Source organism: Delphinus delphis, chromosome 9 (assembly GCF_949987515.2).
Source record: "Delphinus delphis chromosome 9, mDelDel1.2, whole genome shotgun sequence".
Taxonomy (NCBI): Eukaryota; Metazoa; Chordata; class Mammalia; order Artiodactyla; family Delphinidae; genus Delphinus; species Delphinus delphis.
Window position 1 is genome coordinate 64,483,956 of NC_082691.1, and position 17,659 is coordinate 64,501,614.

Sequence of the window (17,659 nt, forward strand, 5' to 3'; positions counted from 1 at the left end):
AAGCATGCATGGACCAGTAGTCCATTGCAAGAAAGAATGATTGGCTTGTTCACTGTGAGTTGAATTCCCATGAACTCAGTTGCCCAAAGTCTCACGTTTTATTATATCATTGCCAGTAATTTTGTTGGAGCTCCTTTGGATGTAAATTCTCAACCAGTGTGGCACTTGGAAAATAGCATCTGCCTGCTGTCTAGGAAAGAGATTTGTAGTTTGGAAAGTTTTGCAAGGTGGAAAATCTTTAAGAATTATGCTCTAAAAGTTTGAGTGTTGTATGGGATTGATCTCTCCCTTCATTTCTCTGGCTGGGCAGCTGCCTAGTTACAGGCTTAATGAGGTCAAGTTTCTTCTATACCTTAGAGAGTGTATTACAAATCATATTATAGTTTGCTTGTCTTTTTTTCAAAATGTTATTTCAGTGTCTTAGCTAGCATGAAATTCACAAATTTCTTTGGCTTTGCAGACTCGTAGTATCAATTTACAGGGTAATTCATTCATTTAGTGAGTGTATATCTATGTGTCAGATAATGTGTTGGAAGATGGGGTATGAAGAAATGAGACATCGTTTTATACAATAGTTGTGGTTGTCAGAATTGACCCCATCTTTGAGATCCACACAGGAGATTAGTCCAGTGTGGGGACAGACTAGCAGTGTGTCCTTGCTCTGATCACCATGCCCCATCACTGTCTTTTCTTCACCCAATTATTCCCGAAAGCCCAAGAGACACTTTCTGATTACCTTCTTTCCTGCTTTTTACCCAATTCTATGTAATTGCTTTTTGGAACCGAGCTTCTTCTCCTGATCAAGAAATCTTCTCTACCATTTGCTTTGGACTGAGAATGCTTCCATTCCTTTCATTTAGCATACAGTGATTTCCATATGAGTCTTTCTGTTTATTTCTTGAGAAATCCAGTTTTAGGACCACTGGTTTATTCTACCAAATAACTTTCCCTAAAAGCGGATCTGTAACTCTTGCTTGTGGCAGTTGTGTGTCCTACTCACAGGAATGCTGTTTGGCCAGGCTTCTCTCCCTTTGGACCACGTCCAAGAGAATATTGGCTTAAGGAATATTAGTGTTAGCATTTTACTTCTGAGTGCTTCTTGCTGATCTTATATCACTCTGACATTGCCTTATGCCAATTTTATATTCAGACAAGATCCATTCCACCCTCCCCGTACCCCTTTCTCCTTTTTCATCATCACCTTATCTCCCCAGCTTCTGAGTATCTTCTGAACACTTACTTGCTCATCAGGCTAGTATTGATCCTTCAGGAACAAAGGTAAAGTCTTCTAAAAAGAGTCATGTTGATCTTTCCGGAGGCTCAGAACAGACTAAATCAAAGACTAGGTTTTGTCAGAAATCCAAGAGGATAAGACTGAAAACACACAGCGGGGACACTTTCTATTTTTCTGTTAAAACAGAGCTTTCTTTGTGGGCTGTCCCTCTTAGGAGACAGTGACACTGAATAAGGAAGAGTCCTAGGGCAGAAATGCACCTCAACCTACTGTAGAGGTTCTCTTGGTGCTCATCCACCAAACTGGTACCTAGTTCACCATTCACTGTGGGGCTCAGGCCCTGCCAGGACATTACCATGAGAACAGTAAGAGAAGCTTCCAACGCACACCTGAGACATAAAGAAAATGATAAGACCAGAGCTATCATTTGCTCTGGGTTGAGCCTCAAAAGACTTTTCACGAAACCCTCCCCTTTGTCTTATGGACAGTGTCTTCACATACAATATCAGGATGGATATGAGAACATTCCTTCTTGACCTTCTGGTCAGGCTGATCTGTGATGTGTGACAGTGGAACCTGGCTGTCTGACATGTGACAGAAATCCCACTATTCAGTGGGGCCATTGGCTGGAGTAAATCCTAGAAGCTTTGGGCCAGCAGGTCTGAAAAAATATGAATGTTCTCAGAAATATTCTCCAATTGTTTAGATGGTCAGTTCAGCAAATCAAGAGGAGATTACACTCTTTACCTTGTGGAGTGAAGATTGTTTCCTTGGTGAACAAGACAGTACTGTCCTGCTGATTCTGTCCAGCGCATGAGTAACTTTGGCCTGTGGGCTGGTAGCCTCCAATGCCTAGTCAAATTTTGAAGCTTATGATCAGCCCAGGCATGGAGGCCCCAACCTAGGGCTCGTAACATCTCAACCCTAGGAAGCATGGATTGAACAGCTGGGCATGTCTCACACATGACTGTAAAGTAACGAGGGGGCAAACATTTTCATTTGTAGGAGTGTTGTCCTTTGAAGAGGATGTATTCAGAAGCTTTATATTTATTACTTTAATACTTCCACTATAGCAAATAATTTGGAAATTTTCACTTGGCACCTAGCATAATCATATGGGGGGATTATTGGATGAAGAAAAATGATATTAAAAAAACTATCATCTTTGTTATCTTTCCATTTCTGCATTGTCATAGTCGTTGGATAAATGAAAACATGATTTGGACCAAGACAATTACTCTAGAAAAGGGCAAAAATATAAACCCTAGAGTATCATGGTCAATGAATAGTCATCTACAAGTCAAATTAGGGTACATAAGATATCATTATAAGGGCAAACTTTATACATTTAAAAAGTTCTAAGCCCCAATAATTGATTCATGTTATATCATACAGTGTTTGATGTGGTGAAATTAAAAGGTAATCAAGAATTTGGTGAGATCCTTAGTGTTCCTTGTTAGAAGATAGTCATATGTACTATGTAAGAGTCTGTACAGTTGGGAACTATTGGTGCATTCAAGAGTGGTTGATCCTCTTTTCCTCTAGGTTTGGAAATATCATGGGATGGAGACAGTTTTGTAGAAGTCATGGCTGCACCCCATCTCAAGGGCAAACTCTGTGGTCTTTGTGGCAACTACAATGGGCATAAGCGTGATGACTTAATTGGTGGAGATGGAAACTTCAAGTTTGATGTGGATGACTTTGCCGAGTCCTGGAGGGTGGAGTCCAATGAGTTCTGCAACAGACCCCAGAGAAAACCAGTGCCTGAACTGTGTCAAGGGACAGTGAAGGTAAAGCTTCGAGCCCATCGGGAATGCCAGAAACTCAAATCATGGGAGTTTCAGACCTGCCACTCAACTGTGGACTATGCTACTTTCTACCGGTAAGTACAGTGCCTTGGGAAATAGGCTTGGGTTACAGACCAAGGGTAGACTTGACCATGGAATAGAGGGTATCAAATCCCTTGGTGTACAAAACAAGGGCCCCCAAAGTGCAGTGTAAACACCCCTGCTTCTTTCTTCTCTTGAGACTGATCTCATCTTGACTCAGTCCCACATTATGTCCCAAATTAGGAAATTGAAGGGCATATTTCAGAGATATCTCCTATAAGTGATTCTGTTTTTGTGTCTGCAGTTGCACTGGAAAGCTAGTGACACTCTAGGATTTTTCCAGGTGTTAGCTTGACTCTTAAGATTGAGGAGTGCTTCCCAAAGTCTGGCCTCTAATGCAGTGGTATAGGGCAGAGGTAGGAATCTCACATCACTCTGGCTGCCTTTGGGTATTTGAGTGAGCTTGGTTATTCTAGATCTGAGGAAGAGTTCATCAGGTCTTTCTCATCGTCTCACCCAGAACACATCTGCACATGGAAAACAAGGTGGTGAAGTGACGATTCCTTGGATTTTAGCCAACTATGAGACTTTGTGTCCAGAGTCAGAGGAGAGTAGAAACAGGGCTTGAGGATGGAGGAAGGAAAGTCTCTTGTTAAGACCATGGATTCCATTTGTATTAAGCAAACCACTTTAATCATTGTCTTAAATGAACAATACATATTCATCGAAGTTACCTGTTTTGTGAATATAAAGGCAACACCTACTTTTACATAAAATTAACCATTATAATGTGCTAAAGATTTTTAAAAATGCCCTGTTTCACAACCCTGAGCTAAACATTGCTTTCAATTTGGCAAACGTGTCTATACATTTCTGTATGCAAACTTGTATGTCTAGTGCAATATTTATATTATGTATCGACGATATATGAAAAAAAAAAAAGACCATGGGTTCCATAACCTTTTCTAATTCTGATTAACCTCCTTCCATACAAAGCAACTGGTTACAAAGGAGAACTGGCTTTGACTTCTGTGCTACAAGCTTGCATTTGTGAGTTGTTGAGTTTGGCCTGGTTGTACTTCCATTTACTACACAATTCCATGAGGTTCAAGAGCTAAGACTGTATATAACTTTAACCACCGTGGATGTGGGAGGAAACATGAGATGAACACAGTCCAAAAAGGCCTTGTTTAAGTGATTTGCCTGTGCCTCTTAAAATGAGAAAGCTCCTGTGGTCTGAAGCCACAGAGAAGTTATTTTTACCCTTTAACTGCCACCAGTTTATTTCTCCTAGTTCTCGTTAAATGTGATCTTTTTTTATTTATTTGATCTTTGGATATAAAAGATAAAGTTCTATAAAGTCATCTCAAAGTAGGGTGGAAAAAGGACTGTCTCTGTCATCACAAATCCCTGAACATGGCAGCATCTGCCAAACCATTTGGCTCCAACTCACGTGTTTAGTTCCTTCAAGCCATTTTCCGGTTGTAGTTTGAATTCTCTGGGTTCCCTTCTTTCTCCTCCCGGCACCACCCCCTAGACTGACCTCACCCTTGTCTATTCAAATCAAAAGATCTTAATGCACTCTGGAGTGAACTAAGCACCTGGACAGACAAACCAGGCTTCATTTGGAATCTAAATACCCATCACTTGAAAGTCTGATGGGAAGCAATAGAGCACAGCAATTAAGAAACTTGTGGTCTCCCAGAGCTAAAAATCCAGTCCAGCTTTACAACCTTGAACAGTTATTTAAGCTCGCTAAACTTTAGTTTGCTTATCTGGGAAGTGGGGATAATAAAGAGCCTATCTTGAAGAACTGTCATTCAGATTCAATGAGACTGTGAACATAGATGCATGTGCTCAACCCGGTGCCCCCGAGCAATGTGCTCTGTAACTGTTGGCTGCTATTGTAGCTTCTACCATTAATTAAATGATTAACAAGGGTAAGTCTTCTTTTGGAAGCTCCCCTACCCCAGTTGTGGATTTGAATTGGACCCTTCTCTGTCTGAAATAGAGTGGAAAGGCTGTACTTCTCCCAGGACCCTAGCAGCCTACACCTTTGGTTTTCATCCCATTTCAAAGGAACGTGTTGAAAGCAAAAATTGGAGAGCAGGCCTGCAGAGATTCTTCCCTTCTTGCAAATTTCGATTTCTTTGCTCTTTGGTGATTTATTTTGTATTATGATCCCTGGACTGCTAGCAGGAATATGATGAGCACCTTGGCAGAAGTCGTGAGAAATGACTTTGACATGGACAGAGAGAATCGAAATTGTTAGGTGGCCAGACAGATGCTAACCTTCTGCTCTTGAAAGTTGCTACAGCGGCGCAGTTGGGGGGCGGCGGGGGAGTCACTGTGTAAGGGGCTGGATGCCTGAGTCTGGGGAGCTTATGAGAATGCTCTGGGGATCCTTGTGCACTGAGGTTTGGAGGATGGAGCATGGTGGGAGGTGAGCTTGTGTTCTGCTGTGTGTGGTGTAGGGACAGAACACCCTTCCAGGCCAGCCACTCCCTGGAAGAGGCAGGGGAGCTCAGGAGGGCAGAGCTGGACAATCCTGACTGTCATGCACTTTGCTGATAATCTCATTCCCCAACCGAGAGGTTCACCTTCATGTACTTTCAAGTGAGAGTGGCCAATATTGGGTAGATCCTGGATTTCTTTCTTTCCTCCAAGCACGGATGTGGCAGGAGAGAGAAAAGAAACAAGGTCAACGTGGAAAGGGAGTTCTGTTCTCAGGGGATCTCCAGCAAGGAACAAACCTTAGGGAGCCTTTAGGAAGCAACGGACAGAGAATGCATCGGGCAATGCCAAGCCGGACGTAACCTCAACCCTGCCACTTTCTAGCTGTGTGGCCCTGGTAGCTTGCTGGGTTTCAGATTCTTTGCCTTTAGAATAGGTATGACAGCGACTACCTGGTGGGATTGCTACTCCACGGACTGAGGTCAACGGGTGGTGCCACGTTGGTCCGTGATAGACAGGCCGTCCTGGCACAGTGTGCTGTTGTCCTGTGTCCCTTCCTCTCTATGGAGAATCTGGCCCGCCCCACCCCTGGCCACTTACATTTCTGATTGTCGAGATCTTCTCCTGTGCTCATCGTGGAGAACAGATTAGATAGAGTCTCACTGATGAATCTACGGAACAATTTATAAATGAACCGTTTCTCTTTCGTGACCTTGAATAAAATACAGTAAGTGAAGATTGCATTGCAAGCCTTTAAAAAAATTGTTCTTTTTGTCTTATAAGAATAATATATGTTCATTGTATGACAATTAAGTAACATTAAAAAGAATAAAGAAGAAAATAGCCATCACATCACATTCCACACATGTAAATTTTTGCCTGTATATTTTGTCATTGGCGGAATTTCTAAAATGAAGCTTAAAACATAGTCGTGACCTGTGTTTTAAGGGCTGTGATCTTTTTTATGACTCAATATAGGACTAAAGGGATTTGCCTTGATATCATGGAAGGTCATATATATAAATTATATATGAATTTGATTCCTTTCATCTTCCCCTTATCCTTCAAAGAAGTATCTGTACTTACCTTTAGGACAAAGAATAAAGTTGCGTAATATACAAATGCCACCTTCCAAGTACCATTGTTTTTGTAACTTAGAGAAGGGAGAGGATAAAGGAGGTATTTCTCTCAGGAAATGTTACCTCTTTTGGGTTTCCTTAATCATATGACAAGTTCCAGAGGGAAAATTCTTTTATAAATATGAGATAGCTCTTCTTATAAGATCAAAATAATAATTCTAATTTCTCTGAATTAGAGTTTACTTTTGAGATGTCTAGGACGTAGAACTCTTATTTTATTTTGGTCTTTTACCCAGTTCAAAAATTTTAATAGTAAACTGTCCATTGTCTAAAAACTTGAAAAACTTTGTAAATGAATAAGAAATGACTCCATATTAGCCAAGACTTTCTTCTTCTCTTTTGGGAAACTTTTTAAATTTGCTCATTTTTTCTTCGCACATCAGTTCCACCCATCATGGCCTCATTTGCTATAAAAATTAAAGGCTTTGTGATCAGCATATTGGCTTCATTAACTCATTGAATATGTTTGGATGCAAAATAATTTAATTATGAATCACATAAAAATTTTAACTGGCTACATTGATAATGTGTCTTAAGTCCTAGAGTTGCTAATTGACTTGTCCTCAAATTAGATAATCCCCTTTGCAAATCTGCATTGGCCGCCGCTGGTATGTCACGGAGACATTTCTTGTAGCAAGGGAAGTAGTTAGTATACTGTGGAAACATGAATGTGAAATCATTTCAATTATACTTGGATTCACACATAGGCCTCCCTGAGGAGGAGATGTTGTCTTTGGGTCTCTTTTCTCATTTCTTTGTTTTCACCTCCCTCCCCCAGCCTCACGCTGCCTTCTCCATCTGTGTCTTGGCTGCCAACTGGGAAATCCAGGAGGAATAAGCAGCCCCCCATCCCGTAGCCTCCCTGGTGGTCCTCAGCAGCCAGTATCGAATCCACTCCCCACCTTGAATTCGGGCAGGCTGACGAGACCAGTCTCGGCAGCCCCCGGGGGCGCAAGGAAGCCAGGAGATGGGTTGAGCTATGTGGGTCACGCTGGGGAGAGAGAAGACCACCTGTACGTTGGGCTGGTGTATGAAACACTAGCAAACTCAGACCTGAATCTTGGATGAAGTAGTTGCAAGTGAGTGTAACTTGCTAGCAAAGCGGGCCTCTCCAGTCAAGGCAGGCCCACATTTCAGAGAAGCCAGGAAGATTAATGTGAACTGCAGCAAAGCCCAGGCCTTTACAGACCACCGTCGTCTCAGGACTGTTTTCCTCTCCCCACTCCCCTTCATGCAGTATAATTCACCGGAGCAATAACTCTGTTCACTTGTTCGGTTTGGGTAAGTGTCTGGGGATTCCCAGTCTAGGAAATGTTCTTTTCTTTCCGTGCAGTGTTTTTTACAGCTGTAAGGAATTGAAGGAAGGCCAGGGGATTCACAGATGTGTCCTTCCCGCTGAGGTCCTGGGAGGTAGTTGGTGGGAGGTTGTGCAGGAGAACGCTGGAACTCCAACAGCACAACGGTGTCGGAGATGCTGGCGCCTGGGGACCGCCAGTGGCTTCCTTCCAAAGGAAGATCACAGCCTTTGTGGATGACCCACTTTGGGTTTTCCTATAAAGGAAACTCATCATTTATTATAAGGCAAGGGGAGAGATGCAGGCAACGATACAGACTTTATGTGTGTGTGTGTCTGTAGGAGAAAATCATATAAAGCTAACTGCTGTTCTATAATTAAAATCAAGCCAATCTTCCCTCGCTTCAAAGGAGAACGTGCTTGGAACATTTCTGTTTACAGCTTTTAATGATTTGCCTCAAATTGCCATTAGAACTAGGGTCCTAAATCAAATGAGATATTCATTTTAAAATGTGATGTTCTAAACCTGCCTTTTTATTTTTCCTTTGGCAAACTTAGCTTTTAGGATGAGCAGCCACTCTGAATATGTAATAAAGGTGACACCAGGTGGCAGTAGACACCTCAGTTGTACCACCGATCAGACTTCAGCCCTTACAAGTCCAACCTTAAAGTTCAAAATGTTTTCCCTACTCAGTAGCTCACTCTCGCTCTCTCGCGCTCTCTCTCTCTCTCTCTCTCTCTCTCTCTCTTTTAACTTATGCCCTAGGCTACTCCTTCACTGTATCTAAATATACAATGCACATTCCTGCCTCTGGGTCCATGTCTTTCCTCTGCCTGAGATGCCTTCATTTTCTACATTGATTTAAGCTGAAAGCACAGCTCAAGTTTCATCCCAGACCTCTGTAAATGTTTTTTCTTTGGTTTCTTAGAGATGCTGATTGTGTTTATCCTTATTTAGTGCATATACTATATTGCACTGCTGTCGTCTCTCGCCCGCATTGGATTTTAGGTTCACTCGGGAATGGGAAATGTCTTTTCTACCCTTTTGTATTTCACCCAGCATCACCCCTGGAAGGTCTGCTTTGGAGAAAGTTTTCTTAGCTCCCTTCTTAGCCTTTCTGTCATCTTCATCCTCTCTGATCACCTTGTGACTTCTACCCCCAATGCCAAGTCCATCTTAGATCTTTATCCCCACACTCGTTATACACTTAAAGTCAGAATGTGCACACATTTCTGTCCTTTCAGGGAATAGACTAGTCAGAGCAAGCGGAGCCTCTGGTCCACCTTTGATGCTGCAGGAGCTATCGGCTCTTCTTATGCATGAGTCTACTACTGTGACTGCCAGGGGCAGGCCTCTGAATCTCAGAATCCACCTCTGACTGTTAACAATTCTCTTGTAAGCCACTTGGACCTCCTGGATCCTCTTCTATACCTTCTATCTATAGATGGCTAGTGTTTGGCCTTGCCATATTTTTTGTGTGGTATTTTGATCTATAGATATTTCTGCATTGGCCTCTTCCACCATCCTGTCCCATGGAGTCATGGACTGGCACTGACTCTTCCTGGTCACAATGTATGACACTGTTCATGGGGTATTTCCCCTCAAGGAAGTTCACCTGAGCTTTTGGTGTCCAGAGTTTTTATTGGGACTCAATCACCTGCTGCCTGCATGGCTGACCTTCTGTAGCCCCTCCCAGAGGTCATGCTAATGCCTTTAGTCTCCAGCTCCTCTGGAGGTTGGAACTGTTATCAGATGGCCCAAAGCCCCCATCATAAAGCACACTGTTAGAGTGTCTCCTGGCCAAAGCACCCAGGCAAAAAAGGACAATCCTGTCAAGCAGTGCATTCCAGGGGCCTAGAGATCACTCCCCAGGAGCTAAAGGCCAAGGCCAGACTCTCTTTGGGCCAGGTTAATTCTTTACTCCACAGCCTGCCTGGCTCAAGGTTAAATGTAATTTCAATTTGATTTTAATTTTAGCTTTGAGTTTATTTTCAGCATAAACTTCCTGGAAACCTGCAGTGTTTCTCCTCAGAAAATTATATTTTGGATTGTAATTAGATGGGGCTTTTGAACACAGATTTGAATGAGTGTCACTGTAGCAGGTAAAACACTAATTATTTTGTAGCATCTCTCTTGGCTGCTTCGGGGACTTAGATTACTCCTTAGTAAGGAGGAGACTGTCTAGTGTAGCTTTATTGTATTTTCGTTATCGATGGGTATAAAGCCCTTTCTATCCATGAGAGTGACAGGGGTGGTGGCTGACATGAGGAATGTTTTCCTCATGTCATTGTTGAGCTAACTGGGACACTGAGAGGTGAGGGGACTCATTCCAAGACCCCCGTGGGGCCTGAGCAGCCAGCCTGACAGGATACTTGGTCTCGGGTCTTTGTCAGAGAACTTGGCCAGAGCTGCTAGGGCTGTTCTCAGAGTCCATCATTCAGGTTTTTAAATATCCTGCTTTTGCCATGAGCTTTTGGAGGAGGATTTCATCAATTACTTAATTCACTCCTTTTACAACTTTTGAGAGTGCACCTGCTGTGTGCCAGGTACTGCTGTAGGTGTGGCGATTTGGGACTGAACAAGAGAGACAAAAGTTCTTCCTTCAGACAGCTCACTGTCTAGTGTGGACAGATAGCGATAAATAAGAAACAAGGTCATTGCCAATTGTGAGAAGAGGAATGGGGGAAATAGTGTGATATGATAGGGTGGGCTGGGGGTGGCCAACTTGGAACAAGGTAGACAGGAAGAGCCTTCTGGAGGTGTGCTCCTTTGAGTGGAGCCCACCGTGTGTGGGAAGGACGGGGGTGGGGAGGTCTGTCATGGGTGGGGGAAGGGCAGGCCTCTATGCTGGGAAGGGTGTGGCCTGTTTGCAGACCAGAGAGGAGGCTGCCAGTACTGGTGCCTTTAGAAAGTGCTGGGTATGCTACCAATCACTGCATGAGCTTGGAAGCAAATTCTTCCCCTGTCAAGGTTCAGATGAGATCGTGGCCCCAATTAATATCTGGAGTGCAATCTTGTGAGACCCTCAGCAGAGTCCATGCCTGGACTCCTGATCCAAAGAAACAGAGCTAATAACTGCATCGTGTTTATTGTTTACATTTATTGTTAAGCCTTTCCTGTTTTCCTCATTCACTAAGTTTCATTTTATTTCATTCTGCATGTAGTTTTGCAAGCTGGTGTAAATCCTTTCTGGAACAAGTTGAGGAATAAGTGACAGTGGCCACGGGTAAAGGATCTAACACCTCCGAACTTCTATTTTTTGTGTGAAATAGAGATGATATCATCACCAACAGATTGGTCATGAGGCTGTATGAGGTTTCCCTTGTAACGCCCAGGTGGAAACACCAAGGAATCTACTTCCCTTGGCCACATCACCAGTGTGGTCTAGTGGCATTCCGCCTTGAGCCCCATGGTTTCAGGTTGTTCTATAGAAAAGTAAGGTATGCAGTTGGGTGCCAGAATGCCTCAGAACCGAGAAAACCTGGGGATGGGTGTCCTCAGAGATGGCCGTGTGTGGGCTGGCTTACGTCAGGCCACAGACAGATTGGTTGAATCTTTGATGTGCTGTGAGTACAGCCCTGTGACTCAGTGAGGCAACAGGGACAGGAGCAGCGCCTTGTGAAATCAGCCGGCATCCTGGCAGCATCATGGGTTTCTCAGAGGTGGCTCGCTGGCCCCTGTGCTGGGCTGGGAGCTCAGGGTTGTACTGTGCTGGACGGCCATCCAGGACTTTTTGACTATCTCTCAATCAAGCTGGCAAAAATTAAAACTGATGGAGAGTGTGCAAATATGAAATAGGAGGGAGGCTTTTGTGATCCTGGATCCTCCTACACATGGAAATCTTATAGTCAATCTCAATTTTCTTCTGACCTGGCAAGGAAAAGGAGCAGTAGGCTTGTACACACAGGCTTTCACAGGGGCCGGTGTTTCAACTACAGACCAAATATTCAGAAGTGTGTACGTGTTTAAAAAAAAAAGACTGGGGCTTCCCTGGTGGCGCAGTGGTTAGTAGTCTGCCTGCCAATGCAGGGGACACGGGTTTGTGCCCCGGTCCGGGAGGATCCCACATGCTGCAGAGCGGCTGGGCCCGTGAGCCATGGCCACTGAGCCTGCGCATCTGGAGCCTGTGCTCGGCAACGGGAGAGACCACAGCAGTGAGAGGCCCACGTACCGCAAAAAAAAAAAAAAGACTGGGTGTAGGGGCAGTTTTTTTGTTAAGGAAGAAGATGCTGAATTACTATTTTTTTATATCCATGGGTCTCTTTTCTAGGCTAATAGTCAATTATTCATGTCTAGGAATCAATGAAATCAATCAATAATAAATTAAAACAGGTATATATTACCTATTGTAAAAACACACACACACAGATTATTTTGTAGTCAGGATTCATTGATTAAATAATTCACCAGGCGCTGTTCAAGGTGCTGGAGGTATGGCAGTGGTTAAGATAAACGAGTCCTCTGGCTCACAGAGCTTGCAGTGTAGGCTAGTGGGTGAGAAAGACAAGTCAACAGGAATGTAAATAGGGAGGGATGCAGTTTTGATAGAGGATGTACAGGATGCTATGGAAACCTGCCAGGGGGGGTGGCTTCCTGGAGACAGTGACTTCCTAAGCTGAAACCAGAAGCATATGTAGGGTTTAGCTGCACAAAAAGGAGAAGGGGTTTGGGGAAGAGAACAAAGGGAAAGATCCCAGCCACGGAAGACTGCATGTTCAAAGCCGTGGAAGCCAGCAAGAGCCTGGCACAGGCAGCTAACAGATAGATGTTGCATGGGGCAGTGTCATCAACTAGGGAGGTGTGGAAGATATTTCAGGAGGCAAAGGCCACAACCAGATCATTAGAGTTTATGCCCCAGCATCCATCAGACACGAAGGGGGTGCACTGTAGTGTCTTTCAGCCATTACCTGGGAGCAGGTCATACTGGGCATTGGTTCAGTAAAGATGAAGACTTTTCATTTATTCATTTATTTATTATTATCCTCATTCGTTTATTTCTTAGTTTCTATACACCTACCACGTATTCTATGCCTTAGGTTGTGGTTCTCAAACTTTAGCAGGAATCAGAATCATTTAGAGAGCTGATTCAGTGGGTCTAAGGCGGGGGCTGAAAATGTGCACTTTTAACAAGTTCCCAAGGGATGCTGGGACTCGGGGACCACACCTGGAGAACCTCAGCACGAGGTGGAGGAATTAGAAGAAGAACTGCTTCCAGCTGTCTGTGGGTCCCCAAGGGGATGCAGTTCTCTGAGACTTGGTCTACTCCAAGACCATTTTATGGCTGATGGGGCTTATCTTTCTTTGTCCTGTCCAGTCAACCTCCAAACATTAGAGATGAGAACACAGAGTGGGTCCGTGGGTAAGGGATTAGGAGCTAAGCACATGCCCACCTAAAGTGGTCATTGGAGCTCAGTGGCATTTTCTTGGCGTGTTGTTTAAAGTACAGGCACCAAATGGAATACTGCTCAACCATAAAAAAGAATGAAATTTTGCCATTTGCAGCAACATGGATGGACTTGGAGGGTATTATGCTAAGTGAAATAAGCCAGACAGAGAAAGACAAATACTGTATTATATCACTTACATGTGGAACCTAAAAAAAATACAACAAACTGGCGAATATAACAAAAAAGAAACAGACTCACAGATATAGAGAACAAACTAGTGGTTACCAGTGGGGAGAGGGAAGGGGGGAGGGGCAATATAGGGGATTAAGAGATGCAAACTATTAGGACTAAAATAAGCTACAAGGATATATTGTACAACACAGGGAATATAGCCAGTACTTTATAATAACCATAAGTGGAGTATAACCTTTAAAAAATGTGAGTCACTACACAGTGCACCTGTAACTTACATAAGATTGTGCATCAACTATACTTCAATTTTAAAAATGGAAAAAAAAGAAAGTAGGCACCAAAGTAAACCTTTTTTTTTTTTTTTTTTTTTTTTTTGCGGTATGCAGACCTCTCACTGTTGTGGCCTCTCCCGTTGCGGAGCACAGGCTCCGGACGCACAGGCTCAGCGGCCATGGCTCACGGGCCCAGCCGCTCTGCGGCACGTGGGATCTTCCCAGACCGGGGCACGAACCCCTGTCCCCTGCATCGGCAGGCAGACTCTCAACCACTGCGCCACCAGGGAAGCCCCAAAGTAAACCTTTTAATGTCTTGTTTTATAAGCAAAAAAGCCCTGGTCTTACTGCTTCCTATTTGTAAGGCCAGGCCCAGCAGAAGTGTTGAACTTGTTTGACTGGGCCATTTGTGAGCCAGAATTAGAATCCAGAGTCGGAGTTCTCCTGGCCACTGAAATACTTTTCACAGTGAGCTGGGAACCGCCGCGGTCACTTTGAGATGAATGACCCGGGGCCCAGCAAGTGCCCTCCCTGAAGAGAAAGCTGGACACCGTGCAGTTCTGTTGATGAACCGGCCTGGAGCCGGTGTTCTGTGCAGAGGCAGAGCTGCCCAAATCTTCCCCTCCCCCAGCAGGCAGAACAGACAGGCCCGGAGCTGGGGGCCAGACTGGTGAGCCCAGAATGGCCAACAGGATGTATCTGTAAAAGTCTGCTTCCTTTCTGCCGGCTTCAGGCTTTTAAAGAACCTGGTCAGCGGGCACAGAGAGTAGAGAAATAAATGCTTTACAAGGAAATCTGGTGACGGTACTGGAATTAATAATTCTTTTAACATGAAAGAGCTGTTCTCTGTGATCTTTACTGTCTTACCTAGTGCTGGGAGTTTAAACAGATGAGAGGATGAGCTAGCTGGTTTCTTCGTTGTATCCCAAGCAAATGGCCCATGTGTGAGCACGAAGGTAGGATGCATTTGAGCTCCTCAAAGAATATGGGCCAGAAGACCTTTCAGAACCCCTGAAAGCTTTTCCATATGAAAAGGAAACCAGGAAATTGGAATCTTCATTTTGTCTTTGTGATCAAAGACAGGGAGGAAAGATATTAAGCAGATACTGACCTGTAGTTTTGTGGCCACTGTTAGGATTTATTGACTGAATAGCAAATAAGGACTGCAGGAAAGCTGAGGTTGGTATTTACTTGAGAGGAAGAAAAGATTTGGATTCAGAGGTTGACTGAAAACAGAGGCCTGCATTACTAAGGAAATAAGTACATGGGCTTCAGTAATAGGAGGTAATGACAACCATGTTAACAGCATTGATCGACACTCATTATGTGCCTGAAACTCAGGGAAGCCTAACAATATTTTACAGTGTTAGTAATAATGGGCAATGCCATGCGAAGAGGAGAAGTGACAGCTTACATGTTTGCATGCTGTGTGCCAAGTGACCGCCAAGGGCTTTCTCTGCATATAGTGTTGCATTTGTGTGCATGAGGAACACGAGCGTAAAGGAGGTAAGAATATCACCCAAGGTCACCAGGCAAGAAGGAGGCAGAGGGCTTCCCTGGTGGCGCAGTGGTTGAGAGTCCGCCTGCCGATGCAGGGGACACGGGTTCGTGCCCCGGTCCGGAAAGATCCCACATGCCGCGGAGCGGCTGGGCCCGTGAGCCATGGCCGCTGAGCCTGTGCATCCGGAGGCTGTGCTCCACAACGGGAGAGGCCACAGCAGTGAGAGGCCCACGTACCACAAAAAAAAAAAAAAAAAAAGAAGGAGGCAGAGCCAGGATTTGAGACCAAATCTGTTTGACCCAGAGACTGAATTTTTGACCATTACCACCATGATCTGGTATTAGCTCCTCCTCCTAACCCATTCCTAACCCCAAATTGTCTTCGTTTTCTTTTTAATTTAATTTTTATTATTATTTTATTTTATTTTCTGGCTGTGTTAGGTCTTCGTTGCTGTGTGCGTGCTTTCTCTAGTTGTGGCGAGCGGGGGCTACTCTTCGTTGCAGTGCACGGGCTTCTCATTGCAGTGGCTTCTCTTGTTGTGGAGCATGGGCTCTAGGCACGCGGGCTTCAGTAGTTGCAGCATGCAGCCTCAGTAGTTGTGGCTCACAGGCTCAGTAGTTGTGGTGCACGGGCTCTAGAGTGCAGGCTTAATAGTTGTGGCACATGGGCTTAGTTGCTCTGTGGCATGTGGGATCTTCCCGGACCAGGGCTCAAACCCACATCCCATGCATTGGCAGGTGGATTCTTAACCACTGAGCCACTAGGGAAGTCCTTGTCTCCATTTTCTGAACTGAGCTAACACTCAGTTTTTGCGAATGTTTCATATACTCCTTTTTTTTTTTCATTTTGAAGGATTTTTGTTTTTTTTCTTTTAAAAGATTTTTTTTTCTCTTGAGCAAAATCGTCTGTTCAGGTTTTGGAAGTATTATGCTGGCTGAATTTTAAATAGAGCGATTTCATCCTACTGGTCTTTTAAAGAGAAATGTTTGAATTTCAAAATAGTGGCCGTTTTCTACTCAAAATATTTTCTGGTCTACAGTAATAATTCTAGAGACAAGAATGCCTGACTCTTCTGTGAAAGGCTGAGTTCATTATAGAATTGAGATCCTAGATTCTAATGCTGTGTGCCTATAAAGTATTTCCTTGTTTTTCATCTTCTTTTCCTTCTTTTTGCTTTTAATGACTGTTTAGAAACAGTTTCTAAAGAAAGAAACATTCTTATTTCACATCTTGCTTGAGATGTTTTGATTGATGTGATACTAGTAACTCAGTGATTCTTGATTTTGGGAGGTCACAATCCTTTTTGAGGTTCTGATGAAAGCTAAGGGTCTCTTTTCCAGAAAAATGCATGCACGCTTGCACATACAACAGGGAATTCACCTAGGGATCAGTGGACCCTCAGTTAAGAAATCCTACCTCCTTCCTCCCTCCCTCTGTACCTTCAACTCTTCAATAAATATTTTTTGAGCCTTGTTAAATGTCAGGCACTGTTCTGTGTGTTAAGATTACAGTGGTGAATGAAATAGACATGGCTCCTGTCTTCGTGGAGTTCATGGTCTAGTGAATAAGGAAGACAGTAAACGAGTATCCTTACAACTAAACATGCTATGATGTCTGTACTTGAAGGAAAACTTCAGTGTATAAGATCATTTCATTGGTGGGTCAGATCCCATAGGTTTGTGTATAGGGGAAGGGGGAGGTAGATGGATTGGAGAAGGACATCCCCTGAGGAAATGATCTTTGAGCTGAGATCAAGAGGATGGAGAGCAGTGAACCACGCTGAGAGACAGGAGGAGAGGGCCCCAGCCAGGGAGCGTTGTGCTGCATTCAGGAACCTCTGAAATGCTGATGCAGCCAGCCCCCTGAGCTCCCTGTGTGCCTGTCCCAAGGAGCTCCGTGTCCTTCCTGTGTTATACTCTCAATGTAGTGAAGTCTATTACACAGAATCTCACCTGTCAGTGATTCATTCATGTTATGGGTCAAATCATATTTCCCCTGAAGATCCATCTGTCTCATGGAGCTTTAAAGTGGGTTTTTCTTTATCCTCAAGGGATACCATACCACTGAGTCTCATATCTGAGGTAGTGGCTTATTTGGCTTGCTCTGATATGCTCGGAGTCAGGACCATGTTCTTTTTCAGAATACATCTAGGATGATGAAGACACACCTGCTACACACGTGGGTGCACACGCACAGGTACACATGCCCAGCTGTGTCCAAACGCCCCAGCGCACATTGTATGACATACGTGTGTCACTACACCAGCGTGAATTCAGACTCTTGCTATTCAAAGCACCATCGTTGGACCAACAGCATTAGGAGCTTGTTAGAAATGCAGGACCTCAGGCTCCACCCT

At 44.0% G+C, this 17,659-nt stretch overlaps 1 protein-coding gene across 1 annotated transcript in view; it reads left to right on the top strand.

Annotated features, from left to right (window-relative positions):
• The window catches only part of BMPER (BMP binding endothelial regulator), a 262,543-nt gene that overhangs the window by 180,595 nt on the left and 64,289 nt on the right, over positions 1–17,659 (top strand). Inside the window, exon 13 of the mRNA XM_060020709.1 lies at positions 2,780–3,116. Within this exon, the coding sequence (XP_059876692.1) occupies positions 2,780–3,116 (337 nt within the window). The remainder of the gene's footprint in view (positions 1–2,779; positions 3,117–17,659) is intronic.